This window comes from Panthera uncia (assembly GCF_023721935.1).
Source record: "Panthera uncia isolate 11264 chromosome C1 unlocalized genomic scaffold, Puncia_PCG_1.0 HiC_scaffold_3, whole genome shotgun sequence".
Classification (NCBI taxonomy): Eukaryota; Metazoa; Chordata; class Mammalia; order Carnivora; family Felidae; genus Panthera; species Panthera uncia.
The window spans coordinates 63,877,013-63,904,556 of record NW_026057584.1 but is presented as its reverse complement, the minus strand read 5'-3'; the positions used below and the strand labels follow the sequence as shown (position 1 = coordinate 63,904,556).

The 27,544-nt window shown below is 39.7% G+C and overlaps 1 protein-coding gene across 6 annotated transcripts in view; it reads right to left on the bottom strand.

The window, feature by feature from the left end:
* Positions 1 to 1,243: 1,243 nt before the first annotated feature.
* Positions 1,244 to 27,544, bottom strand: part of STK39 (serine/threonine kinase 39) — a 317,745-nt gene continuing 291,444 nt past the window's right edge. For 4 of the 6 annotated variants that reach the window (XM_049616064.1, XM_049616067.1, XM_049616069.1 and 1 more), the window contains exons 17-19: positions 22,193 to 22,257; positions 8,048 to 8,106; positions 6,539 to 7,060 (exon numbers count right to left, since the gene is read on the bottom strand). In XM_049616064.1, coding sequence (XP_049472021.1) covers positions 7,015 to 7,060; positions 8,048 to 8,106; positions 22,193 to 22,257 — 170 coding nt within the window. In that variant the 3' untranslated portion in view covers positions 6,539 to 7,014. Of the gene's footprint in view, positions 1,402 to 6,538; positions 7,061 to 8,030; positions 8,107 to 22,192; positions 22,258 to 27,544 lie in introns of those variants that run through there. The other 2 variants (XR_007454486.1, XM_049616065.1) reach the window with 2 other exon arrangements.

Sequence of the window (27,544 nt, the reverse complement as noted above, 5' to 3'; positions counted from 1 at the left end):
AATAAAGTGAGGAATAGAAAGGATTTAGACTCAAGGTGAATTTTATGGTAGTGAGCATTGTCCAGGTGATACTTCAATGAGACACTGAACCTTATTCTATACCATGCTGGTTCTGAGAAGTTGAAGTACTTGACTGATCCTCAAGGTGGCTCTTGTGATGGACATGTCAACTCTTTCTCTTTTAACCCACACCAAAGTATCATTCTGCTTCACAGTTCCGAGATGATCTTTTCAGCAATTTGCTACTTCAAGTCTACTTATCTGTCAGTCACTCTTAAATTCATTTTACACAGCTGACTGTAGTGTTATCACAGTCTTCCTAATACTAATGCATTTAGTAGTCGTGTGGGTTTGAAAGGCTGCCAACAGAGGAACAGCTGAAAACGTCGCCACTCAGACTGTCCTTTTCTTGATCACCCTGTAACTACCATTTGCAATTTTTATGCCCGGATTCTTTGCTGGTCTGATTGTAGTCATTGTTTTTCAACAAGACATGTCTCCTAATGGATTTTTTATTCTTGCAAGTTATATTGTATTTCTCAACACATATTCAGTAAGGGTCTGTACCAGACAACATTACCAAGTTTCCTTTGAAATTGTTCCTGTAAGCAGCTTATTGGTTGATTGGAAGGCAATTAAATAATCTATTTTTTAATTATATATAATACATAATACTATATTATAATAAATATAGGGACGATGCATTTAACTGGGTGACAATGTGGTATAGCAGGAAGATACATGTGAATTCAAATTCTAGGACTGCCATTCACTTGTTGATCTTGGATAAGTTACTTCTCTGAACTTCATTTCATCTGTAATTTAGACACAGGCATACCTGCTTTGCATAGTTATTTTTTTTTAATTTTTTAAAATCTTTACTTATTTTTGAGAGAGAGACAGAGTGTGAGCAGGGGAGGAACAGAGAGAGAGGGAGACACAGAATCAGAAGTAGGCTCCCGGTTCCAAGCTGTCATCACAGAGCCTGACACAGGGGCCCGAACTCACAAACCATGAGATCGTGACCTGAGCCGAAGTCGGACGCTCAACTGACTGAGCCACCAGGCGCCCCTGCATAGTTATAATAAGATTAAGAGATAATACATATGAAAAGCAGTTGGAATAAGGTAGGTACTCTGTGGTCACTATGTTTAGTAATGTTAACTATTTTTAATAATTTTAATCATTAACTATAAAACAAAAATGCTAGAAATAATAGGGATATGCGGTTTCTAAGATTTTGGTTTTGACTTAGCTCATACGAGTCAACAGGGACGCTGTGGCTGCTTTTACCCACACATGGCAGGCAGTATGAGTGGGTAGGATGGTCGGTCAGGTGTCTCTCTCCTCACCTCTCCTTTCCTCAACACAATTCCTGCCTTTCCTCTTGTAACAGGAGCTCTATGAAGAAAGAAAGAGCTTGGTGGAACGGGCCCTGTGAAGTACTAGGTGCTTAGGGGATAGCCATAAAGTAGAAATATTTTACCTCTCTTAAGACCGTGTCCACAGGCATAATTGAGAAATAAAAACAATATATATTTAAGGTGTACAACCTGATGTTTCAATATACATATAGATTGTGAAATAGTCAAGCTAATTAACATACCCATCTTTTTAACTTGAAGTAGTTTGAACCTGACTCTCCCTGTACCACCAACTCTTTCCTAATTACCTGATTAGAATTTCTAAAACTCAATTCACCAACAGCTCGACTGTACAGCTGAATGGATGGACCACTACAGGCAAGCAGCAACCAGTTTATTCATTCCTCTGCTCAATTAGGCCTCTAGAATGTTCATGTTGGAAAGGAAGTTAATAATCAACTAATTAATCCCCCTCAATCTAAAAATGAGTACACTGAGGCTTAGTGGAGTGAAACAGAACTTGGGTGAGGTCACACTGACAGTTGGCAACAAAGCCTGAGCAGAAGGTACATTGGTTTTATATTTTATTACTAAGGAATGTGATTGGTTTTTCTTTTGTTTACATTGGAATTTAATTATTTTTTTAAAGGCACTTAAAATAATCAGGCTGAAACTGTCCCTTCTCAAACTACCATCTCGCGTTCTTTGATCTTGGAAAAATTACTTCCCTTCCTAGATTTGGAAGCCACATCACAGAAGATTCTGATGAATATACAAGTTCTAATATGAATCATGAATTGAAAAGCAGATGCAACATCTGTGACCTGGTGGCAGAGTTACCAGGAGTAATGGTCAGGGCCCCTTGCAAGACTCGGTATCTATTTGCCACAAGTAACTTTGCACCCAAACTTAGAGTTCCCTACCCTTAATCGTAGAAATTTCAGGCCCCGCAAAATCTGGATAGGCCCTGAAGAGAGGCAGCTCTCTAAGGTACAGTGGAAATGTTCTGGAGTCCTCCTGACTTGCGTTCAGTCCCTGTTACCTACTGACCTTGGAGAAGTTACTTAAGACCTGTGTACATCTATTTCCTCATCTGTAACATGCAGATAATGAAACCAATTTCCCAGAGTTGTTGAGAGGCTTAAGCAAGGTGAGGTAGGAAGTCTTTGGTTTAGCGCATGGTCCAGAGAAAGCCTGCAATAACGTATGTCTTGTATCATGTAGGGAGGCTGTCTGATATGATTGAGAGTGGGGGCTTTAGAACCAGATTTACCTACATTCCAAGTCCTGCCTCATATTTGACACTGTGTTAGCTTGGGCATCTTAGTCCTTCTAAGGCTTAGTTCTCTCATCTTTAACGTGGTGTAATAAAACCTAGCCAACAGAGTTTTTAAGATTAAATGAGAAGATGTAAAGTACTTAGCAAAGTGACTGCTTTTGGCTGCAAGAATAAAAAAAAAATTCAAAATGGCTTAAAGGAGTGGCTTTCAAACTTTTACTGGCTACAATCCTCAACCTCAATAAGAATTAGATCTTCCGTTGTGACTCAGTGTACATATAAACATTATCACAGGACTACTGTGAATCAGATTTGATACTGTATACAGCTAAGCTTCATTACAATGTTCTAGAACATGGGAAAATAGTGCTGGATCTGAAGTCAGGGTTTTCCAATAACATGTATGAACAGTGCTTGGCATTTCAGTACGATACTTCCTCAATCATCTGTTTCATTTTGATTCTGTTTCCTTTTTCAGAATCCCCTTGAGTTTGGAGAGGAGAAAAAAAAGACTGAGGTATGTGAAAAATCTACCTGAATATACACACAACCTTCTTCTGATCACCATTCATTTTGAACTTTATGTTACTTAACACATCTACGTGCTGCCAGAATTGTTCAACACCAAATTATTCATCTGGGTGAAGGCTGGACCAGAGTATCGTCTATACCATTTTGTAAAGAAGCACACTATCCTCCCTCCTCGCAGATTACGGGCCTGCTATTTTACTGAATATTCTATCTAGAAAGTAAGCCAGTTTCCTCTGTGATAAATTACAAGTCTTGGTTTCTTAAGACGGTTTTCTACATGAGGGATAAGTACACTCTAGGAATGATTATTCTATTACTGCCCTTTCATCATTCTGTAGCAAATTCAAATAACAATAAAGATTGTAACTTTTAATAACATTTCTTGCCCTTTGATGAGTTATGAGCTAAATTATAAGGGCTCAACAAACCTCAGCTAATGATATTCTGTATGCTATAACTCATGTAGGGGGAAGTTTTATGTGTCTTCGTGTTTCCACCTGGGGATGCTCGATTAGAAAACAGTATCCGTTGGTTTGGCACAGGATGCACAGTGGCTGATAATTTAATCATGTGGATTTTCTTCACTGTTCTTAGATACCCAAACTACCCAGCTAGGTTTGGTGAGCAAGGCAAAAGAAGGCAGATAAAAGGACATCACTGTTATTTGACCATGCATTTTTCTCCGTGGCATAATATCAGCTGGGCAACCACTGGGACATTTTGCAAACAGGTATTTTTTTTTTTTTAATGTTTATTTATTCAGAGAGACAGAGAGCACGTGTGCGAGCAAGCAAGAGCTGGAACGTGGCAAAGAGAGGGGGAGAGAGAATCCCAAGCAGGCTCTGTGCCATCAGCACACAGCTGGTTGTGGGGCTTGAACCCACGAACTATGAGATCACGCATGACTTGAGCTGGAATCGAGTCAGATGCTCAACCGACTGAGCCATCCGGATGCCCCTGGAAACAGGTACTTTTGACCATTTTTTAATGCCTTGTCTTTTCCAGTGGAGTGCCAGCTCCCTCATTTTTGGTGGTGGTTTGGGTGTTAATCGATATACTGAGGGAGTGAGTCACTTTATCATTTTAAACATATTTTCTTACTGTCTGCACCAGTTACATGCCTTAAATATTTCTATTATTCCTGAGAGTGCACATCCCCAGCACCAAACTCCAGGCAGTGTTGCATTAGCCTAAAGGTAACACTCACTTATAATCAAACTCATTATACTTGAATTTTTAGTTCATGAAGATACACAATGGAAATTATCACTTGAAAGCCATTTGTTTATGGCTGTTAGGCCTTGTAATAGACCTCTTGAAACTTAGAACCCTGGAAAGCAGCGTGTACTTCCAGGCTGGGACATTCCAGTCCTGAGGGGGAATGTTCTAGTACCACCCACCGTGGCACCCTACTTATATTCACACTACCCCTAAATATCCTGGTGAGAGTCAGCGTTCTTAGCTAGGATTTGGCAATATAAATATGTACAGCAGAAAAACAGGTATATCTGGGTTCCCTTTAAGTGGAATCATAATTGTATAAAGGCCACTTTTGGGTGAATTAGAAGCATGTTCTCAGTTATAAGAAATTAGTAACATTTTATTTTAAGTTGATATGATTTTACTGTCACAACCTCAGTGGGCCTCACTAAGCAACAGCTTCTGTTATCAAATGTACTTCCAAGAAAAAACAAAAGATCGTTTACTGTCAAATGTAAATCCCAAGTTTTAGCAGAAGCCCTCCAACATGAATTGGGCTTATATTCACCATCTCTGTAATTTAACTTGGAGGGTTCACCCGGGAGGTATATTGCTTAAAACTAAATAGACTGTAGGTGCATTAGTGAAATGAGTGAATGAAAATTCCTAATAGGAAAATTTTACATGCCAACATCATTGTATGTAGGAATATTTTTTTGAGGGAATTCTTGGGTCTTCGTCTAAAGACTACTACCTGACCCTACTCAGACGTGGGGGCCATCCACCATGTTTACCAGCACATAAGATATGGAACACGTGGGGAACTAAAGGCTACTTTTTTTTCCTGGAAAAATAAGAAATTTTTATCACACATGACTTATAAGGATCTCTAAAAGTTGTTTTAAATGCAGAAAACCATTTTTCTCGCACAAGGACAATACATTGGGAGTTCAAATGAGATAAAAGGGAGCTTGCTTCTATTACTACAGCTTTACAAGTTGACCATAATAGAGGCACACTGATGTTAACAAGTTTTTGTGTGTATTTAGGTATGAGACGTGGGTGCCTTGATTTTCCTAAGAGGCTGTGAACCCACCTGTTTGTCAAGGCATATGAATCTATCCAAATAATACGACATACGTGTTCAGTGGAGCTTGGGTCCTTGAATGCTTCATTGCTGTATGTCCTCTTTCCTCAAAAGCTTGGCTAAGAGAAACAGTCGTGGTCATACAGTGCACTCGTTCCTTTTAGACAGTTTGATTACTGTGTCTTTCTAGAGCACAAGTGACGGTAACTGCTTGGACTATGCTCTCAGCTCCTTGCTGACTGGTACTGGCACTTCCTATCACATGACTCTGAGCATCTGCTGAAAGCACTACAAAAGGTAAGTGTTCAAAACGTAACTATGTATTTGTAGGGCTGTTCGGAGAGTTTTGAAGTTTCTGAATACCTAAATGTAACTGCCTAGAGAAAAATTCATTGCAGGCTTTAGTACTAGGAAAAACTGTATTTCTCCTAACTTTAGAAAGGAAAAAAAAACGAGTGGGCTGTACGCAGTCAGACACCTCTTTGCATGAACTTGACCCTTGCATTCATACTGTTAACCAGTTCTCATCCTAATTTTCTCATTAAAAAAATCTTTATCCTATTGTATGGATGGATATAAACTCTCTCAAATGCTAGCAGTGAAGATGTGGGACTATGGACATACATTAAACAGATATTATATGATACTTATCACTATGTTGCAAAACAAGGTCCTCCAGTTATTCAGGTATGTTTGACTCTCTCAGAAGATGAGGGTCTTATACTATTTTCGTCTACAAGTTGTACAGAGTGTTAAGAACATGCTCTGAATATCAGAACCAGGGCCTTGGGAGACCAGTTCTGTAAGTAGCTTTGTGAAGGGCCCTGGAAAAGTCAACCACTCCAAGCCTCAGGGCTAAAATGAATTCGCTGTAAGGAATTTTTTTGCTCTTGTTCCCGGTGGCCCTACTACATGGAGTGTGAATAATTGTCAAACCTGATTCTCAGACTGAATGGATGCCTTGTTCCCTTAAGGGCACTTTTCCCTCCTTAGTTCTTAGGAGGCATGGAAGTGCTAAATCTCACTGCTGCCATGCAGGTGCTACCTGAAGGAGGAAGGAAACCATGTGACACCATCTCTTTGTGCAATACACTTTTATTTTCCTTTTACCTTTGCAGTCATCTTTGAGTAATTGTTGTGTAAACAATAGAATGGAATGAAATTACATTAAGTTGTATGCAAATGGCTCTAGAACACCTTAACAATTATGACAAGGCAATTATAAATAACTTTTCTTTCCTTAGTAATATATATTTGCTTTTTAAAGTACATTAAAGAGCTGCCATATCTAGGGTTAGCTAGGAAAGAGCAATGGTACCATCCTGGGAGCCCACCTCCCTGAAAGTTTAGACTCCAATTTTGAAAATCCTAAGGTTTACTATTCCTTAATATATAGTCAAGCAGAGGGCTACTTGGGTGAAAGTATTTATTCTCGAAACGTGAAAGTATTTATTCTCGAAACTTAACAGCATTTTACCTTTTTTTAGTCATTGCACAAAAACCCTTTCTATTTTTCACTCCATCTGGGTATTCTGCAGAATTTCAAGTAAAACTCAGATTCTGGTATCTCCAAGTTTATCACCTTTGGAATAACAAATCCTATCACAGAGAAGTCAAATCAGAGATGGGTACATAATTAGCAGTCTAATAGAATGGCAACATTTTATATAGCATTCTATATGTTCCAATGAAGCAAAACTTACATATGCCACTTTATGTAGAGGAAGTTTTAGATCTGAGACTATTCCAGAGTAAAGCAGCCTCAGGCACATTCTTACTATGAAAGTTTGCAAGGCACCTCCCTCTCCCAAGAGACAATCAGATTGTGGATTGGTTTTTAGGCAAACAAACCAAAAGAATAAGCATCTAAGTTCCTAATTCAGTCATTTCAAAAATCAAAAGTTATAAATACTCCAAAGATAGACCTGAATTTTTTTTGTTTAAATAACAAGAGATTAACTGCAAGAAGCATATAATCAAAAACTTTTCTTCTTATAGCTAAGGTGTGTAATGCATAAATATATGAAAAATAAAATTCACAGTCAGTTTTAAAACTAGAATTCAAGTTTGGCTAATAAATCTTAATTTTATAAGTATATTAATTTCTAAATACAACATAAAAGAGGCAGTATTGTCAGATGTACAATTAAAGTAGAACAGAAAGAACAACAATGAAAGAAGAAATAGGCTTCTGATAGAAAAAATTCCTTTTGTTGCCAATAAATAGGACCACCTGAGTGTATTTCAGATTCTTTTCACTTAAGGGATATCCGAATTGATTGCTAAGAATATTAAATAGCTTTTGGAAAAATTAGCAACAGTCGTGCAGCTGTGGCATTTGCTTGTTCTCATACTGTGGATTGCTAGAGAATAAAGCAGAACTCGGAGTGTTGTAAGTTTAAAAAAATTCTTTTTTATCCCATGTCACTGAAGCCAGACTCTTCACAATCTTCTGATTTTGTGGGAATTGGGAGTGAGGTGGAGGGAGTAGGGGTGGGGGAGGAAGATCGAGGGAAATGGTGTGACGTGGGGGCATGACAGATCAGGGGGGAGATGTCAAGGGACATACATCAGCTGACACTCAACTGGGCAAACCCGATCAGCTTCACTTCGTCCGGAATCTCCGACCCATCACAGCCTGAAGCCTGAAAAGGGAAAAAGACACCTTCAGTGCCAGTTGATCCAAGCAAAGGCACAATCTGCATGGGGCCAGTGTCCCATTTCTTCCAGCGCTTAATTACTACTGTAACAAATCTGACCATCATGATTGCTATCAAGTGCAGAAAACGGGGGTGCAGAGGGGGAGGGATTTGTTCCCGTTAAAACACCACAATGTCTAGGCTTAAAGCTTTGAGACTGCCAAGAAAGTGATCTTAAGTATACTTTCAAATTAGAGTTCCTTAATAATTTTAAAGGAATATTACAATAAAATATCTTGGAATAAATTTAGCCAAAAAGGTGAAAGACCTGTACTCTGAAAACAGTAAGACACTAATGAAAGAAACTGAAGACACAAATGGAGAGATAAAATATCCATATCACCTAATGCAATCCCTATCAAAATACCAGTAGTATTTTTCACAGAACTAGGACAAATAATCATAGTTTATATGGAACCACAAAAGACTCCAAATAGCCAAAGCAATCTTGAGAAAGAAGAACAAAGCAGGGAGGTATCAAAATCCCAAACTTCAAGATATACTACAAAGCTATGGTAATCAAAATAGTATGGTAGTGGGACAAAAACACACACAGATCAATGGAACATGATAGCCCAGAAACAATCCCATACTTATATGGTCAATTAATTTACAACAAAGGAGGCAAGAGTATACAATGAAGAAAAGACAGTCCCCCCACAAACAGTGCTGCGAAAACTGGACAGCTACGTGCAAAGAATGAAACTAGGCCACTTTCTTACACCATACACAAAAATAAAATGAATTGAAGGCCTAAAACCATAAAAATCCTAGAAAAAAAACACAGGCAGTAATCTCTTGGACATCAGCCCTAGCAACATTTTTCTGGACCTGACTTCTCAGGCCAAGGGAAACAAAAGCAAAAATAAACTATTGGAACTACATCAAATAAAAAGCTTTTGCACAGCAAAGGAAACCATCAACAAAATGAAAAGGCAACCTATTGAATGGGAGAAGATATTTGTAAATTATATATTGGATAACAGGTCAATAATCTAAAATATAACTTCTACAATTCAACAACAACCAAAAAATACATAATCCAGTAAAAAAAAAAAAAATGGGCAGAGGACCTGAGTAGGCATTTTTCCAAAGAAGACTTACAGATAGCCAAAATATACATGAAAAGATGCTCAACATCACTCATCATCAGGGAAACGTAAATCAAAATCCAATGAGATATCACCTTATACCTGCCAGAATGAAAGGATCAAAAGACAAGAAATAACAAATGTTGGCAAGGGTAGGGAGAGAAGGTAATTTTTGTGCATTGTTGGCGGGGAATGCAGTGGTACAGCCACTGTGGAAAACAATATGGAGGTTCCTCGAACAATTAAAATAGAAATACCAGTAGTTCCACTACTGGCTATTTACCGAAGAAAATGAAAACAGTAATTTGAAAGGATATATGCACCCCTATGTCTACTGCAGCATTATGTATAATAGCCAAGATATCAAACCAACCTAAGTGTCTATCCACAGATAAATGGATAAAGATGTGGTATATGTATATACACTGGAATATTACTCGTCCGTAAACAGGAATAAGATCTGGCCATTTGCACCAAGGATGGACCTAGAGGATATTATGCTAAGTGAGATAGTCAGAGAAGGACAAATATTGTATTTCATTTATATGTGGAATCTAAAACACAAAACAAATGAACAATGAAACAGACTCTTAAATACAGAAAACAAAGTTGGTGGTTACCAGAAAGGAAGGGGCTGGGTGGATGGGCAAAATAGGTAGAGGGAATTAAGATGTACACACTTCCATTTATTAAAAAAAAAATTATGAAAATGAGCACAAGCGACTTAACAGGTCATTGAGGGTAAACCTGGTTTTTACCAAAAGGTGTCTTCTCTAATACTGACAAAAAGAAAAAAAAAGAAAAAAGGAGTGGTTACCAAGTAGTTGAATGGCTCATGATAGATAACTTATTTTTCCATGACAGAGTTTTGTTTATAATATTTTAGGACATTTATTGCCTAAAATTGGCCCAAATTATAGCATGTCAAATATTTTGATTTTTCTTCAAAATTAAAAAGTGAAAACAAGTCACTGTCCATCAAACCTCTCACTTGTCCTCGTTCAAGTGTTTTTTTTTTCACTTCCCTCTCTTTCCTACACATGCACGTGCACACACACACACACACAGTACTCAGATCACCATTCCAGGCTGCCTCTTCAGAGTACATAAATCAGAACCAGACATTATGTAAGTACCACAAGTAGGGAGAAAAATGTATGATGAATGACTGGGAATGGGCAATTAATCACTAAAGGGCCATCCAAACTTTTTCTTGGCCTAATTCCTGCTAAATTATTGTCAAAACAATTAGTTTCCCATGTAAAAAAAAAAAAAGCCCTTTCCAATCATCACAATGAACCGCTCTGCGCTGCTCCAAAAAACAGTACATAAACTCAGCCCTTTGTCAACCTCAACATTCTCCCTTACAATAAGCAGCTAATTAGAACATATAACTTGAATATTTTTAAGTAATTATCTTTAAAGTAATCAACACTTACGCTGTTGATTTTCTTACATAAGCATAAAGGGTAGAAACGTTAGTTGACATTTAAAGAATTTACTCTGTCCCTGTCCAATGATTTCTCTAGCTTTACTCTGACAAGATATTCAGTAAAGGGCAGTAAGATCAAAAACGTCCCTTTCCTTATCACTTTTAACAAAGTAGTACAGGCACAGGAGGGTTGTCAGATAAGGTATTTTCCCGTGGGTGTTTGTCATACAAATACTATGACACTCAACCCCCACCACCACCAGTTTTCTTGTTCCACAAGCCCTGTTTGTGTATCTCCCTAAACCTTCCCCTGCTATGTAGTTACTGCTGACTTACTGCTCACTTACTCAATGCAGTGAATGGGGGCAGACACAACGCATGTAATTAATAGGCAAATGACAAACACCCCAGGAGCACCAATAGCTGCTGGCAGGGATGAGGAGGGAGCAGACAGTGTGAAGCTGTGAAGCGCATCCCTGCATGTCAAAGATACATCAGAAATTTGGCAGTGGGACGAGCAGGAGGTTGAAATGACCCGAAATAAAAACAAAATATCCAATAGTGGTTAAGCCAACTAGACATGAAAGAAAAATCTTAAGTCCCTCTTGTGAAGAGTAGTGGAAGTGAGAATTTACAAGGCAAGTGGGTGATCAAACCAGTGGTTATTGTGGGTACATCACACAGGGAGTCCACCTGTCACCCTCAGTCCCAGCGCCTCCCTCCCCCAGCGACACTGGAACATTCGGTTTCCTGCCAAAGAGGCACAGACCAGGTTGCCTGGCTTTGAGTCAGGCACTCGGCTCTTCTTCTCCCACTACCCTGCCGACTCTCTCTTAACCAAGGCTGAGTCCTTGCCTCTCTCACTGTGGCCTGCAAAACACTGAGGGCAATATGCAAAAGATTCTGGAATCTATAGCAAAGGGACCAGAGACCCTTAAAGCAGCAGTTCTCAAACTTCTTGGTCTCAGGTACTCTTTATACTCTTAAAAATTATCAAGGACTTCAAAATCTTGTGCTTTTGTTTTGTTTTGTTTTAAATCATTCGTCACCATCAAGTGGGATTTATTCCTGGGATGCAAGGCTGGTTCAATATTCACAAATCAATCAATGTGATACAACATTAAGAGAAAGGAAAAAAAACCCGTATCATTTCAATGGACACAAAAAACACTTGACAAAGTACAACCTTCATTCATGATAAAAGTCTTCAACAGAGTAGGTTCAGAGGGAACATACCTCAATATAATAAAGGCCATCTATGAAAAACAGTTAACATCCTTAATGGGGAAAAACAGCTTTTTCTCTAAGGTTAGGAACAAGACAAGGATGTCCACGCTCCCCACTGTTATTCAACATAATACTGAAAGTCCTAGCCACAGCAATCAGACAACAAAAATAAATAAAAGGCATCCAAATCAGTAAGGAAGAAGTGAAACATTCATATTTACAGATGACATGACACTATATATAGAAAACCCAAAAGACCCCACCAAAAAACTACCAGAAGTGATCAACAAATTCAGTAATGTCACAGGATGCAAAATCAATGTACAGAAATCTGTGGTATTTCTATATACCAATAATGAAGCAGCAGAAAGAGAAATTAAGAAAACAATCCCATTTACAGTTGCTCCAAAAATACTAAGATACCTAGGAATAAAATACTGATGAAAGAAATTGAAGAAGACACAAAGAAACGAAAAGACATTCCATTCTCATGGACTGGAAGTACAAATATTGTTAAGACGTCTATTCTACCCAAAGGAATTAACACCAAAATACCACCAGCATTCTCCACAAAACTAGAACAAAAATCCTAGAATTTGTATAGAACTACAAAAGACCTTGAGTAACCAAAGCAATCTTGAAAAAGCAAAGCTGGAGGCATCATAATTCTGGACTTCAAGTTAGACTGCAAAGCTGTAGTCATCAAAACTGTATGATACTGGCACAAAAACAGACACATAGATCAATGGAACAGAGTAGAAAACCCAGAAATAAACCCACAATTATATGGTCAATTAATCTTTAACAAAGCATAAAAGAGTATCCAATGGGCTAAAGACAGTCTGTTCAACAAATGGTGTTGGGAAAACTGGACCATTCTCTGACCCCATATACAAAAATTCAAAATGGATTAAAGACCTAGATATGAGATCTGAAACCATAAAAATCCTAGTAGAGAACACAAGCAGTAACCTCATTGACACCGGCCATAGCAACTTCTTACTAAATAAGTCTGGGGCAAGAGAAACAAAAGCAAAAATAAACTATTGGGACTTCATCAAAATAAAAAGTTTCTACACCAGCAAAGGAAACAAAACTAAAAGGCAGCCTACTGAAAGGGAGAAGATATTTACAAATGATATCCAATAAAGAGTTAGTATCCAAAATATATTTTAAAACTTATAAAACTCAACATGTAAGAAACAAATAATCCAATTATAAAATGGGCAGAAGACACAAACACACATTTCTTCAAAGATCAGATAGATGGCCAAGAGACCCATGAAAAGATATTCACATCAATTACCATCAGAGAACTGCAAATCAAAACTACAATGAGATATGACCTCATAACTGTCAGAATGGCTAAAAGCAACACAAGAAACAACAGCTGTTGGCGAGGATGTGGAGAAAAGGAACACTCACTATTGGTGGGAATGCAAACTTGTGCAGCCACTACGGAAAAGAATATGTGGGAGTTCCTCAAAAAGTTAGAACTACCCTATGATCCAGCAATTGCACTATGGAGTATTTACTCAAAGAATACAAAAACACCAATTCAGAAGGATACGTGCACCTGTATGCTTATAGCAGCATTATTCACCGTGGCCATGATATGGAAGCAGTCAAGCATCCACTGATCGATGAATGGATAAAGAAGATGTAGTATGTTCATATATATGTATACATATATACATATACATACATACATACACACAGAAAATATTATTCAGCCGTAAAAAGAATGAAATCTTGCTATTTGCAATGACATGGATGGAGCTAGACAATATAACGCTAAGCAAAAGGAGTCACAGAAAGACAAATGCCATATGATTTCACTCATACGTGGAAGTTAAGAAACAAAACAAATAAGCAAAGGGAAAACAAAAAAGAGACAAACCAAGAAGCTTAACTCTTGACCATAGAGAACAAACTGATGGCTACCAGAGGAGTGTGGATGGGGGGATGGGTGAAATAAGCAATGGGGATTAAGGAGGGCCCTTGTGGTGAACACTGGGTGTAGGGAAGTGTTGAATCATAACATTGTTCACCTTGAAACTAATGTAACACTGTATGATAACTATACTGGAATCAAAATAAAACTTAAAAAGCTTATGTTTTTGCAGGTTACATTTATTATATTGACTATTTTAGAAATTAAAACTGAAAAAATTTTAACATTATTGAAGTCATGTTTAAAGTATTTTTAAGTATTAAAATAATTAAAAACAAACATGGTTATGTAGATTATATTATACTGAAGGTCTCAGAAATTAAAACTGAGAAATTTCTGAATTATTCATTTACTACTTCATTAAATCTAATAATAAACCCACTACATGCTAGCATAAATAAAATCATGAAAAATAACCAGTTTACCCAAACTGAGTGGCACTGCTTTATATTTTGCAAATCTCTTTAATGTCTTGCTTAATGGAAGATGGTGAGATTTCCCTATCTGCTTCTACATTCAATCTATTGTTTTAGGTTGTTTTCCTTGAAGTATATATAAGAAAATCCAGCCTCATATAAATATGTAGTTGAAAAAGGGAACAAATAGAATTTTAAAAGTCTTTCTGATAATTGTGGATATTGTTTGTTACTACTTTGAGACTTTCCAAGTGGAGTTTCCTAAAAGTTAGTTGCGACGTGGAATCTGAAACCATAGTATTGAAATTTAATTCTGTTAGATTAAAACCATTAGTCTATCTTGCGTTTTGAATTGATCTTTTGCCCAGGTATGACTTTTCGGCATCACTGAATTATGCACATCTTCCACTGCTGACACAGTTTGTTCTATAATCTCTATGTCTCAATACACCATGCCAACCAATCATGTTCAAAACTATCACATATCACTAATCTCATCAGAAAAAGTAAGTACTGGGATGCTGTCAAGGTTACAGGGGCAGATGCAAGTTTTCCAAAGTCATTTTTCTGCTCGAAAGCTGAAATTTATTATCGAGAACAAATATGGCCAGTTGTTTTCCTTAAAGCGCCAGGCTTACTTGGTTCATGTTGAAAAAATGTCTGCCAATTCCTTAGTCTGAACAACCACATTTTGTCAGTTATTCTTCCAAATAAAATTAGTGTTCCACGGGGGAAAACATGGCTAGTTCAGCTTACAACTCAACCTCACAAGAGCTTTTCCTGGAGACAACCACTATCCTTCAGTATATAAGCATACCTTGTTTTATTGCACTTCACTTTGTTGCCTTTCGTGGATACCACATTTTTCACAAACTGAAGGTTTGTGGCAATCCTATACCAAGTAAGTCTATTGGTGTAATTTTCCCAAAAGCATTGGTTCGCTTCGTGTCTGTGTAATATTTTGGTAATTCTCACAATTTTTAAAACTTTTTCATTATATTTGTTATAGTGATATGACATCAGTGATCTCTGGGGTTACTTTTGCAGTTGTTTTGGGGCCCACGAACTTAACCCATAAATGTTGTGTGTGTTCTGACTGTTCCACTCACCTCTCTCCCTCTCCTCAGGCCTCCTGATTCCTTGAGACACAACTGTATTGAAATTAGGCCACTTAATAACCCTACAATGGCCTCCAAATGTTCAAGGGAAAGAAAGAATCACACATCTCTCACTTTAAATTAAAACCTAAAAATGATTCAGCTTAATGAGGAAGGCATGTCAAAAGCAGAGACAGGCCAAAAGCTAGGCCTCTCACAAGCTGTGAATGCCAAAGTTCAAAAAAAGATCTTGAAGAATTTAATTGAACCACTACTCCAGTGAACACACGAATGATAAGAAAGCAAAACCGTCTTAACTGCTGATATGAAGAAAGATTTGGTGGTCTGGATACAAGATCAAATCAGCCACCACATTCCCTTAAGCCAAAGCCTAATCCAGAGCAAGGCCCTAACTTTCTTCAATTCTTTTAAGTCTGAGGGAAGTGAGGAAGTTGCAGAAGAAAATTTGGAAGTTAGCAGAGGTTGGTTCATGAGGTTTAAGGAAAGAAGTTATCTCCATAACATAAAAGTACGAGATGAAGCAGCAAGTGATCCAGAAGATCCAGCTAAGAGAATTAAAGAAGGTGGCTACACTAAACAACAGATTTTCTGTGTAGACAAAAACAGCTTAAAAAAATTTTTTTTCATGTTTTTGAGAGAGAGAGAGAGCGTGCATGAGCAGGGGAGGGGCAGAGAAAGAGGGAGACACAGAATCTGAAGCAGGCTCCAGGCTCTGAGCTGTCAGCACAGAGCCCGACATGGGGCTCGAACTCACTAGCCGTGAGATCATGACCTAAGCCAAAGTCAGACGCTTAACTGACTGAGCCACCCAGGAGCCCCCAAAACAGTTTTCTTTTGGAAGAAAATGCCACTTTGGACTTCACAGCTAGAGAGGAGACGTCAGTGCCTGGCTTCAAAGCTTCAAAGAGGACAGGCTGACTCCTCTTAGGGGCTAATGTTAGCTGGTGATTTTACATTGAAGTCAATGCTCATTTACCATTCCAAAAATCTTAGGGCCCTTAAGAATTATGTTAGAGCTATTTATAGAATATGTACTCTATAAATGGAACAACAGCACATTTGCTTACAAAACGGTTTATTGAAATATTTGAAGCCCACTGTTAAGAACTGCTCAGAAAAGATTCCTTTCACAATATTACTGCTCACTGACAATGTACTTGGTCACCCAAGAGATCTGATGGAGCTGGACTGTGAGATTAATGTGGTTTTCATGCCTGCTAACACAATATCCACTCTAGAGTCCATGGGTCAAGGAGTAATTTCAACTTTTGACCTGAGCCGAAGTCAGACACTCACCTGACTGAGCCACCCACATGCCCCTTAACTTTCAAGTCTTATTATTTAAGAAATACTTCTCATAAGGCTATAGCTGCCACAGACAGTGATTTCTCTGATGGATCTGGGCAAAGAAAATCGAAAACCTTCTGGAAAACTTCACCTTTCTAAATGCCATTAAGGGCATGAGTGACTCTTAGGAAGAGGTCAAAATGTCTACATTCACAGGAATTTGGAAGAAACCGTTCCCAGTCCTCATGGATGACTTTGAGGGCTTCAAAGTTTCAGTGGAGAAAGTAACTTCAGATGTAGTAGAAACAGCAAGAGAACTAGAATTAGAAGTGGAGCCTGAAGATGGGACTGAATTGCCACAAGGTCAGGATAAAATCTGAGCAGATGAGGAGTTGCTTTTTATGGATGAGCAAAGTGGTCTTGAAATGGAACCTACTTCTGGTGCAGATGCTGTGAAGACTGCTGAAATGCCAACAAAGGATTTAGTATATATTCCACCTCAAACCTGTGTTCGCTTTGGAACCACTGGAAATTTGAAAATCTACACTGCCATCCCAGAGGTCGTGAATGAATTGGTCTGGGGTGTGGCTTGGGTACTGGGATTTTGAGCTCCCTTGATGATGCAAAAGGTCAGTAGAGTTGGAACCACTGTTCTACCTGAGTGCTTCCCAAAGTGTGAAGCACCGAGTTGGCTCCATGTTTCCTATAAAGCAGAGGTTCTCAAACCTTAGCATCACCTGGAGAGCTTGTTAAAACCGATTCCTGTGCCCCGCCCCCCAGAGACTCTTGATTCATTAGGCCTGGGATGTGGCCCTGGAAGGCTACATTTTTATCAAGTTTCCAGATGAAGCAGACACTGCTGGTCTGGGGACCACACCTGGAGAACCAGTGTCTCAGACTGGAGCAGGAGGCTCAGAGAGGCTACCTGGATCTTCTTGAACTGATAGGTTCCCTAAAGATTTTTCTTACCTTACTCCCCTTTCAGTAGAGAGAAAAAGTTAATACTCTTAAGTAGTTTTAAATCTCATTTTGGTCTTTGCTTTACCTGTGCTTCAGGAAATGCTGCCTTCCGTTATGCAGCCTCCAACTACACCTGAGCTGAAAGCCTCGAAAACTAAGGCCCGTTAGTCATTAATTGACAAAATGCCTATGAAAATCACTGTACGTAATGCATGTTATTAAACTTCAGTACGTAAATGCATGCTATTAAATGAGTTCACTTACCCACATGTAAATGTGTACCAACTGGATGTTAATTACATATACTCACAATTTGTATTCTTTAAGGGCAAATTATCTTTCGTATTTTTATTAATGCAATTTCAAAAATTCCACATCGAAAGCAGCAAGATTCAATTACTTTATAAAACTGCAAAGGAGCAAATTTAAAAATGCCTTAAAAGGCATTTATGGAGACTTGTCTCAAGGCAAGGCTTACGACAATCAACAAAGAGGCAGTACTGAGATGTTAAACTGAAAGCATGTTACACTTGAGCTGAAATGCCCTCTGTGCTTGAACCACTTTGTTAAAAGTGTTACATATGAAAAAGGTTTCTGATCTTCCTGCCTCTGGTCATGCCAACAATGGAAATCTAGCTTCATCTGACTTATAATAAGTGAAGTACAAGATCTCACTGGGCAAGGAAAAAAGTAAATGCTCTTCTTGATATAACCAGTATCTTTGCTCTCTGGGCCATTGTTTTTCTTATGTAAGCAGATATATAAGGACAGACACCTTTTCAAACTTGAGCCATATAATTCTAATAGTGGTGGGAGAGTAGAGAGAAAAGAGATCAGAGACTGAACTATCCACAAAACAGCATGTTTCTCAGCTGTGGCTAAATACTGGAATCACCAGGGGATGCTTTCAAAATGCCCCAAACCCAGGCTGCACCAAAAGTAATCACATTAAAGATATCTGGTATGGGACCCAGGCAGCAGTGATTTTTTTAAAATGGCCCCACCACCCCCTGAGTAAACCACTGTTCTGTGAGGTAAAGAACCACAGTAGCAAGATACAACGTGTTCTTTAGACGATTTTCAGGCTCCTGACACTCTCCTTTAGAAAGCAAAAAAAGCTTGGAGATAAAAATGATAAACAGCTGAGAGATAAAAGGACCACGAGCAGCAGTAGTTTTTGAGGAAAAGTGCTTCTGAAATCCTTTGATCTTTTATTCTTCAAGGAAATAGCCAAATGGATGAACGAAGGCAAATGCGTTTGAATCTCTGTGGTTTCGCCAGGATGTTAGTGTTCCACAGAAGATTAGGCCAAGAAGCAGTTCAAATTAGCTCTATCAAGTGGCTCTCAAACTGGCTGGCAAGTGGTAACAACAAAGAGACCCCCTCAGGTTTAACTAGGGCTGGATAGAGAGGTAAGTGACAGAAATAGAAGGACGCTCCTGAGTCTGGCTTTATTTAACATCTTTAGCTACCTTTTGGGAAAAAAGCCATTAATTTCCATTTACTGGGAACAGCACATTACTACATTCTCAAGCTATCAGGGGAAGGGAAGACATGTCTGGGTTCTCTTACAAGACTCCTGTGCCAGACAGACCAATGCTACTCAATCTGCTTAAAGCACAGAAGAGAATCCGTCTCAACCGCTGTCAATATGGGGTTCACTTACCCAGAATCACACAGCTGGTTCTTCGACAAAAGTTCATTCTTAGAGGCAGGACCCCCGCAGCCTTGTGACTTTATGGTCATCCAAAAGGAGGAATCCACAAAGAAACAGAAAGCCATAAAACCACAAGGCTGCAGCGTCCTGTCTCTAAGAATCAACTGTTGTTGAAGAGCCTGGGCTGTGATGCGAGACCAGAGTTGAATTTGCAGTGCCTGCAGCTGTATGATCCTGGGTAAGTGAAGATGCTGCACAGAGTCTCGGATTCCTAGAACAGAAAATGAGCCTGATGATATCACCATCTTGTGGGATGGTGAGGACTAAATTAACCGAGGTGAAGTATGTAAAACACTTCACGCACTGTCTAGCAAACAGTGGATGCATAAGAAAGGGATTCTTGTGATTTTTGCAGGCAAGTCCAAGGAATTTTAAGGGACTCTACAAACAGGACATGAAGCAGAAGTCCCCATCCTAATCATTTTACAGGGATTAAAACAAATGGCAAGGAAAAACCAATGATGGCTAGTTTTTCTAAATGAGGCTGGTATTATTCTGCTGTGTGCCAGCCACTGTGCTAGGCATTGTGGGTCCAAGGCAGAAGCCTCTGGCCACTGGAACCTCTAGACTTCTTAAGAGGTATGAATTCATGGGGGGGAACAGAAGATCATCTAAGCCAGGACTGGACGTCAGAGAAGGCTTCCTGGAGAAAGCAAAAGGCCAGGAGAAAGTTAGAACATGCTGAGGTGTGGGGAGACGACGAAGCAGCCTGGAGAAGTTGGAGGAATGTCTAAGTAAGAGGAGAAAGCACATGCAAAGAGGCCAGCAGATGAAGCCAGGAGCAGATAGGGAATGAGGGGGAGAGAGGTGGGGAGAGTGAGGGCAGACCCAGAAAGGTAGGGCAGGAACCTTAAAGGGAGGTCTGGTCAGGGGTCTGAGTTGTAGTAGAGGGCAGTGGAGAGCCACTCAAGTATTTGGAGCGCTGTGCACTGTAGAAGCACTCTGGCCACAGCCACAGTGTGGTGAATGGAGCCAGAGGCTGGCAAACTGTAGGCAGGAAGATCTGTTTCGGAAGATAAGAGGATCCCACAAGGGTGCTGGAAACGGGGATGAAGAGGACAGAATCATGTGAGAGAATCTGGAGAAGCAATAAATTGATTCAAGTAGGAGATGAGGGGAGTTTTACAAGGTATAGTAGGTGTTTCTGTGTGGTTTTTTTTATATTTATTTTTGGGAGAGTGAAAGCAGGGGAGGGGCAGGGACAGGGGCGGGGTGTGTGTGTGTGTGTGTGTGTGTGTGTGTGCGCGCGCGCGTGTGCGCGCTCGCAGAGGATCCAAAGTGGGCTCTGCCCTGACAGGCTGACAGCAGCAAGCCCCATATGGGGCCTGAACTCACGAACCCGCAAGACCATGACCTGCCCTAAAGTAGGACGCTCAACTGACTGAGCCACCCAGGCGCCCCTATAGTAGCTGTTTTTATCAGACCTTCAGTAATAGGCAAAGGGTGGGGGGTTGCTATTCCTGTTTCATAGGTAAGCAAGTTTAGCGAGTGTGGGGCTAAGCCAGCACAAAAGCTCTAATCTCTTATCTTTGTTTGCATATTCAAAATGAGACCGATCTTCTGGAGGTGGTGTGTTATAACTTCTTTGTTATGGTATAAAAAATGAATAAAGAAACATTAATATTGGCTTGAAATCCTGACACAGGGTACCATTTTCTCCATCAGTACATTCTCATATGAATGAAATATGTTCACAAAGATGTAGGCGGATTAGAATCATAATAGAGGTGACAGAAATGTTGTAAACCAGAAGATGGGTTTTTCAATTTGTTAATTTTACCATTCTGTGTCTGAGTAAACCATTCTTTTTGTTATCGAAACAAATTTCTTCAGATAAATTCTTTCTGTGAGAATCTTTGTGTTTTGCTTTCATCCCACAGCCTAGCCATATGAAATCAGACGAGAGGCAAGACCCAGAAAATTCATTAGCACAGGGCTAACATTTACTGTAACTGATCATTTTCATGTCTTTGGCCGTGTACACTTTCCATTAAATTTTCACAAGAAATAAAAAAGACAGATCATCAATACATATTGTGCACAGCAAAGTGTTAGTCATTTATATCTTAAATTGCTTGTGGCATTCTGACTGGCTCTTGATAAGATTCATAATTTTAAAATGAGTCACTTAATGTACTGTTTGCTCAAACTTTCAGGAAAATAGTCACTTTTGACTGTTTGGACTTCTATTTCTGGCCATGGTCACCGTGTCTCTTGGTTTTAGAATGATGCCAGAATGCTCAGGATCTATATCTTTATGGCCACGCCAGTTCTCACATTTCAAGTCTGCTAGAGCAGAAAAACTGCTGGAACACCTCTTCTCTACGAGAATCTATTGCTGTGATTTGAAATGGGGAGTTAAAATGTTAGGTCTTTGTTCACAAGCCTTCAGCGAGTAGTTCTACAATCGCTTCCAATTACCTAAACCATTTCTACAACAATCAGCCTCAATTTTTAAAAGTTAGAACCACTTGGCTTTCACTCTGGGAAAGCTTTATTAACAGTGTTGGTTGGAATGAAGTTTAATTTTGTCTGTATGGTCAAGGTGCCATACAATCTGGAAGCAGAACAGTACAGGCTTCAAGATTTCTCCAGTGACCCCTCTTAAAGATGTACTGGGAAGCAAGCTACACTCATGGAAGAGTAAACTCCTGGTCATGGTCAGAAAATGTTCCCAGATGTTAAACAGGCAAATGACAGATGCAAAAATGGATCCCGAAAGAAAGCAACAATAGCAACAACATTGCAGAGCAGGTTATTAAACTGTTGCTGTTCCTTGCTGGCAGAGCATGGCAAAATATTTACCTTCTTACCAGAACTTTCAACTTACCAACTTAAATGTCAGTGTTTTTAAAGCTTTGGGATCATCTACAATCTTCTGTAAATTAGCAGCCACTGAAAAATACAAACATGGAGAAACATGTCCAAATTATTTACAATAACACTGGATTTTCACATTGATGATTCAGAAAATCTGACTAGGGGCGCCTGGGTGGCTCAGTTGGTTGAGTGTCCGACTTCAGCTCAGGTCATGATCTCACAGTCCATGAGTTCAAGCCCCGCGTCAGGCTCTGTGCTGACAGCTCAGAGCCTGGAGCCTGCTTCAGATTCTATGTCTCCCTCTCTCTCTGACCCTCCCCTGCTCATGCTCTGTCTCTCTCTGTCTCAAAAATAAATAAAAACATTAAAAAAAAAATCTGACTAATCATGCAATAAGCTACAGAATTATTTCTTTCACAGACATTTACAAAGTCCATATAAATAACCAAATTAGTCTCATGCATTTTCTCCAATTTATATCTTCAGTGCATCTGAATTAATCACTTCACATTCAGCCCACATTTCACAAAATAAAATGGGAAATTACTTTCTAATGGAAAGCCGAGGTGACAGCAGCTTCCACTCTTTTTTTTTTTTTTTTTTCCACCACTTGGTTTTTCTCAAGGTTCATTACTACAAAATTTAGTAGCCAGCAGAGGGCAGCACAAAACAAAGAGGCGAGGTATTACAAAGAAGTGCCTCTCTGAAAGTCCTAGGTCAGTACATTTGAACCTTTCTCCGATAAATTCACTCAATTCTCTGCACCCATTTTTATCAAAGCGACAAAATACAGCGGATAACCTCTATGACTCGGGCATATGTGTTAATGCTTTCAGAGCACGATGATCTGTCAAACCTGTGAAGTGCCACCTGGAACAACACCCAAGTTGGCTGAACAGGGTCAAGCACTAGAGGCTGTCAGTGTGGGGATCAATAGCGAAGATATGTTTTCAGTATTAGCAGGATTCATCAGAGACCCGTCCCATTTTCCATGGTGTCATCATATATTTGATACTCTAGCAGAGAAGTCAGCCTTTCCTGCGTACTCATTCCAGTTTAGGGTACAGAATTATCAAAAGGTAATGATGATGGAAATTTAAAACTCTGCTCTTTCCATATCCAAATCTAAAGTATAAAGTGTTGGGGTGCCTGGGTGGCTCAGTCAGTTAAGCGTCCGACTTCAGCTCGGGTCACGATCTTGCGGTCCGTGAGTTCGAGCCCCGCGTCGGGCTCTGGGTTGATGGCTCAGAGCCTGGAGCCTGCTTCCGATTCTGTGTCTCCCTCTCTCTCTGCCCCTCCCCCATTCATGCTGTCTCCGTCTCAAAAATAAATAAAAACATTAAAAAAATTAAAAAAAATAAAGTATAAAGTGTTGAAAATCAAGTGAGGGCTGCTGCTTAGAGAAAAAGAAATGACTATGGAAGAAATTAAAGAAGGTTCTGTTTATCATTTTTACTTTTCATGTGGAAAGCTATCTGCTGCTCAGTAATTAGGTACCTGAAAAGTTATGTAACTATTTTGAGATTAAAAAAAAGATAACATATATTTTGAGAAAAGTGTTTCAAGTAGAAAGTCCAACTGGAGAGTAGAAAGAAATCTGCATATTTCATGTTTCTCTAAGGTGGACTAAAAACAACATAGATACATGGATTTTCTGCAGATTAGTTATTTCATTTAACTCATCAGCTGCAGAAGAGAAAAAATGAAAATTATATACTCAATATGGCTATTTCTCTTTATAAACCATAATTACAAGCATCATTTTATCGTTTGTTGCCCTTAACACGTCCACTCTGAGCGAACTGCAAAGTTTCATTTATGAGAACTCCCCTCCTTTCACATCTTCTCCTCTTTCTTTTGCCCCCACATGCAAACTTGCACAAGCATCAGGTATATCCTGGGCCACCAACCTCAATGTAGGTATCAGCACCAAGCATCTTCTGGCCTCCTCAGCGGTTTCCTGAACGTATTTCAGATGCTACAATCATCTAGTAATCCACTCAAGAAACACTGCCTCATGGGGTGAAAAGCTGTGCTGTGAAACACCGTCCACCAAAGCCAGTATTTATGATGTCAAGGCATTCTGACTGCAAATTACAGCAGCTGAGCACAGCCACCGTTTTCTTAAAACATAAAAGTGTTCTAATAGCCCCTCTGATTTGGGCTGATTTCATGAGTGGCCATAAAGTCTTCATATGAATTTCAGTCGTTTCATTAGAGGCCCTGAGTTAATGTGGATGATTTACTACCCTGTTCTGGGTCATCTATTTCCAGTCTGCTCTGTAGTGTTCTGCCAGAAGCAGCGCTCTGTCCTCCACTAATTCACAGCCCTGTCTCTGGCGTGCACGCCCATGTGCTGGGGCCCATCTCCCAGGAACATGGCTAAGCAAGTTGTAGAGTAGAGGGCAAAGCTGAAATGCTAGCATCTTAAACAATCATCCCAGAAGCCATGCTCCCCAATTGTGAACCCTATGCCTCGGGGACATTAGAAATTCAAATTCTGTCTTCAACTCAAAGCAAAAATAGCAAAACTGGCCACTTACCTGATTACTTATCCCACCTGCTAGGCTTATTTTCAATTTAGTTGATTCTAATTTGTTGTAAAGTGCTATAAAATACTTTCATTTAACTGACATCACATAAAATTCAAGGTGATGCTAATTTCTCTTCCACTAGCAATGCTCATTAAAAAGATGGGTGTCACTGTTTTCTCCCTTCTCCTGACTGTGCACCTGGATTTCAAAAATAAAAATGTTCCTTACCTGGAATGTGAGCTCAGAAGGAAGGGTTGGACAGGGCTGGTTAACTTTATAGCTTCTCAGGTATGTGCTGACATTATTGAACTTTGTGTTTTAAGGTGCTTTAGATTTCTTCAAAATATGGGGCTTCTGAACCCTGCCTACTCACTGGCCATCAACTTCTCTCCAATCCTTCCTGGCTTTCCCCAATAGAACCCATTCCCCTAGTTTCTGATGCAGACTGTGTTCTCTCCCTTGAGCAGACCCCTGCCCACCTCCTCATCCCTTCTCTTCAGTCACAAGTGCTCTGTTTCTTGACCACAGAGGACACAGAACACACTCACTGAGGTACCAGGGATTGTGGCCCTCTTGTCCTACCACTGCGGCTATAAGGTACCTTTGTGGGAGCCATCTATTTCTTGGCTATTTTTGTGTCTCTCTGTCATACTTTAGGCTTGAAGAAGGGCTACAAATTGTATGTGCTCTTTTTGAATAACATTTGGCCTAAGGTACGGTAGGTATTGTGCTTTATGAAACTGTAATAATATCATTAACAACCACATGAAAAAGATGTTGATGTTCAGTACCTCCCTGAATCCAAAAGAGAAAGAAATAAGATTGTCCTGGGGGTAATCCATCAGAAGTAAGGCAGCAGAGCCGACACTTACTTGGCAAACTAAGGCAAGCATTTTCCAGACCCTGTTTTCTCTATAAATTCCTTGTACTACTCAAATTCTCCACATTTTGACAGTTAGGAAATAGTTACATAATGACTATTTACAGTCTGTGTTTGCATTACAGGTGATTAGTGGAAACATACACTTTTCTCCCCAGGTACCAGTGTATTTCACAACAATCTCCTATAGTACTGATGTTCCAGCGGCCATGAGTTAATTTATCTAATTTGAGCTATTCCCAAACAAAAGCTGTGGAGAAAAGCACTCCAATGAACACCAAGTCTGAGGCACTCCCCTAGGAGGAAATTCTGAGAGAAGACAAAAGCGCAGACTTGGGTTACCTGATGTCACAATACTGTCTGATCCAAAGACACATCCTGAACATCTGCTTTGTACCCTGTGTTGCTGCAGAAAGGCAGCATCAGATTGCAAAGCAAGAAAGAGACACAGATGCCAAAAGAGAATGCAAGCTTCTAAGTAAGAAGGAAAGGAAATGATAGGAGGGTGAGGATCTTATGGATACTGCTGTTAACGCTAATGTGAAATTACAGCTAATTAACTATTATGTTTGGGACAAAATACAAGAGATTCACCCTACTATTTTCCCTAACTCTCTGGGCTCTTATCTTAAGGACACGAGTGTAGCACAGTGTATAAGTACACGCTTTCTCCAGCCAGAGTGTGTGGGTTCAAATCCTGCTTCCTGCTTAGAGCCACATGGCTCTATGAACTCGGGCAAGTTTACTTTAGCCTCTTTGTGCTGGAGTCCACACATCTGTAAAATGTGGATATTAATAGTCCCTGTCTGATAAGGTTCTTCTGGGGATTGAGTTAATATACATACAGTGTTTAGTGCTTGACGGATTGCAAGTACATGACAAATATTAGCTTACTATCTCTACCCTGGACAAATGCATATTTTAACTGGTTTCCTTGCTTTCAATCTTAACCCATGAGCCCTCTTACACTCACCAGAGTTACTTAGAGAATCTAAGTCATAAATTGGAATGCGTTACCTCCTTAGGTAATACTGCTTAATCGTACATGTCAACTTCAGGATTAAGTCCAAGTTTTTAATTCGGTTTGTGAGACCCTCCACGGTGTGGCCCAACCTACCTCTTCAGTTCATATTCTGCCTTGTCCTACCTTAGATTTTCCCAGGTAGGGCTCCATAACCGCCCCCTCCTCTAGGTATCTACCACTACTCTCATCATTATGCTAAAACAATCCATTATAAATCTCGTTTCCCCAGTGGATTCATATTTTTTGATAACCCAGACAAAATCTTATTCACCTCGGCAAAAGGTTTATCTTTGAAATATACCCACATTTAGAGAGACTAATGACTTCTTACCACCTCCACTGCCGCTACCCAAGTACAGCTGCCACTGTCTCTTGTCTAGACTCATACAATAGCCTCGAATCTCTCTGTTTCCATCCTCGCCCCTCAATGGCTCAGCCTCTACCCAGCAGTCAGATGAGCCTTCTCCAACAGTTTTGCCTTTTGTTTCAGATTGTTTACTTCTTTTCATTTACTACCCCCAACCCATTCCATCCATAAGGAACCGGCAAAATTGGCTATTTTTCATTGTTTTTCAAGAGATGAGAGTAGGTCACTCCACAGGTAAGCCACCCAGACTGGCACAGGTGGTCGCCCCAACAAGGAAATCTACAATGGTAAGTAGAGGACAGACATGGTGAGCATCAGTGTGGCCTCACGACTATCTGCAGCAACGAGGACTAAGTCATACCACTAACCTCCCCTCTTACAGCTCTCCCCAGGAAAAGAAACCAACCCGGAGGAACTATTCCCAGGTGGATCCCAGCAGTATAAGCAGTGGACTACAGTGAATACTTGGTGTGCAGCCCAAATCTTCTCTTTAGGAATGAGGCTAATGTTCTCCCATCTGCTGGGATAATTGTTGGCTGATGACTCTTACTTTGTCC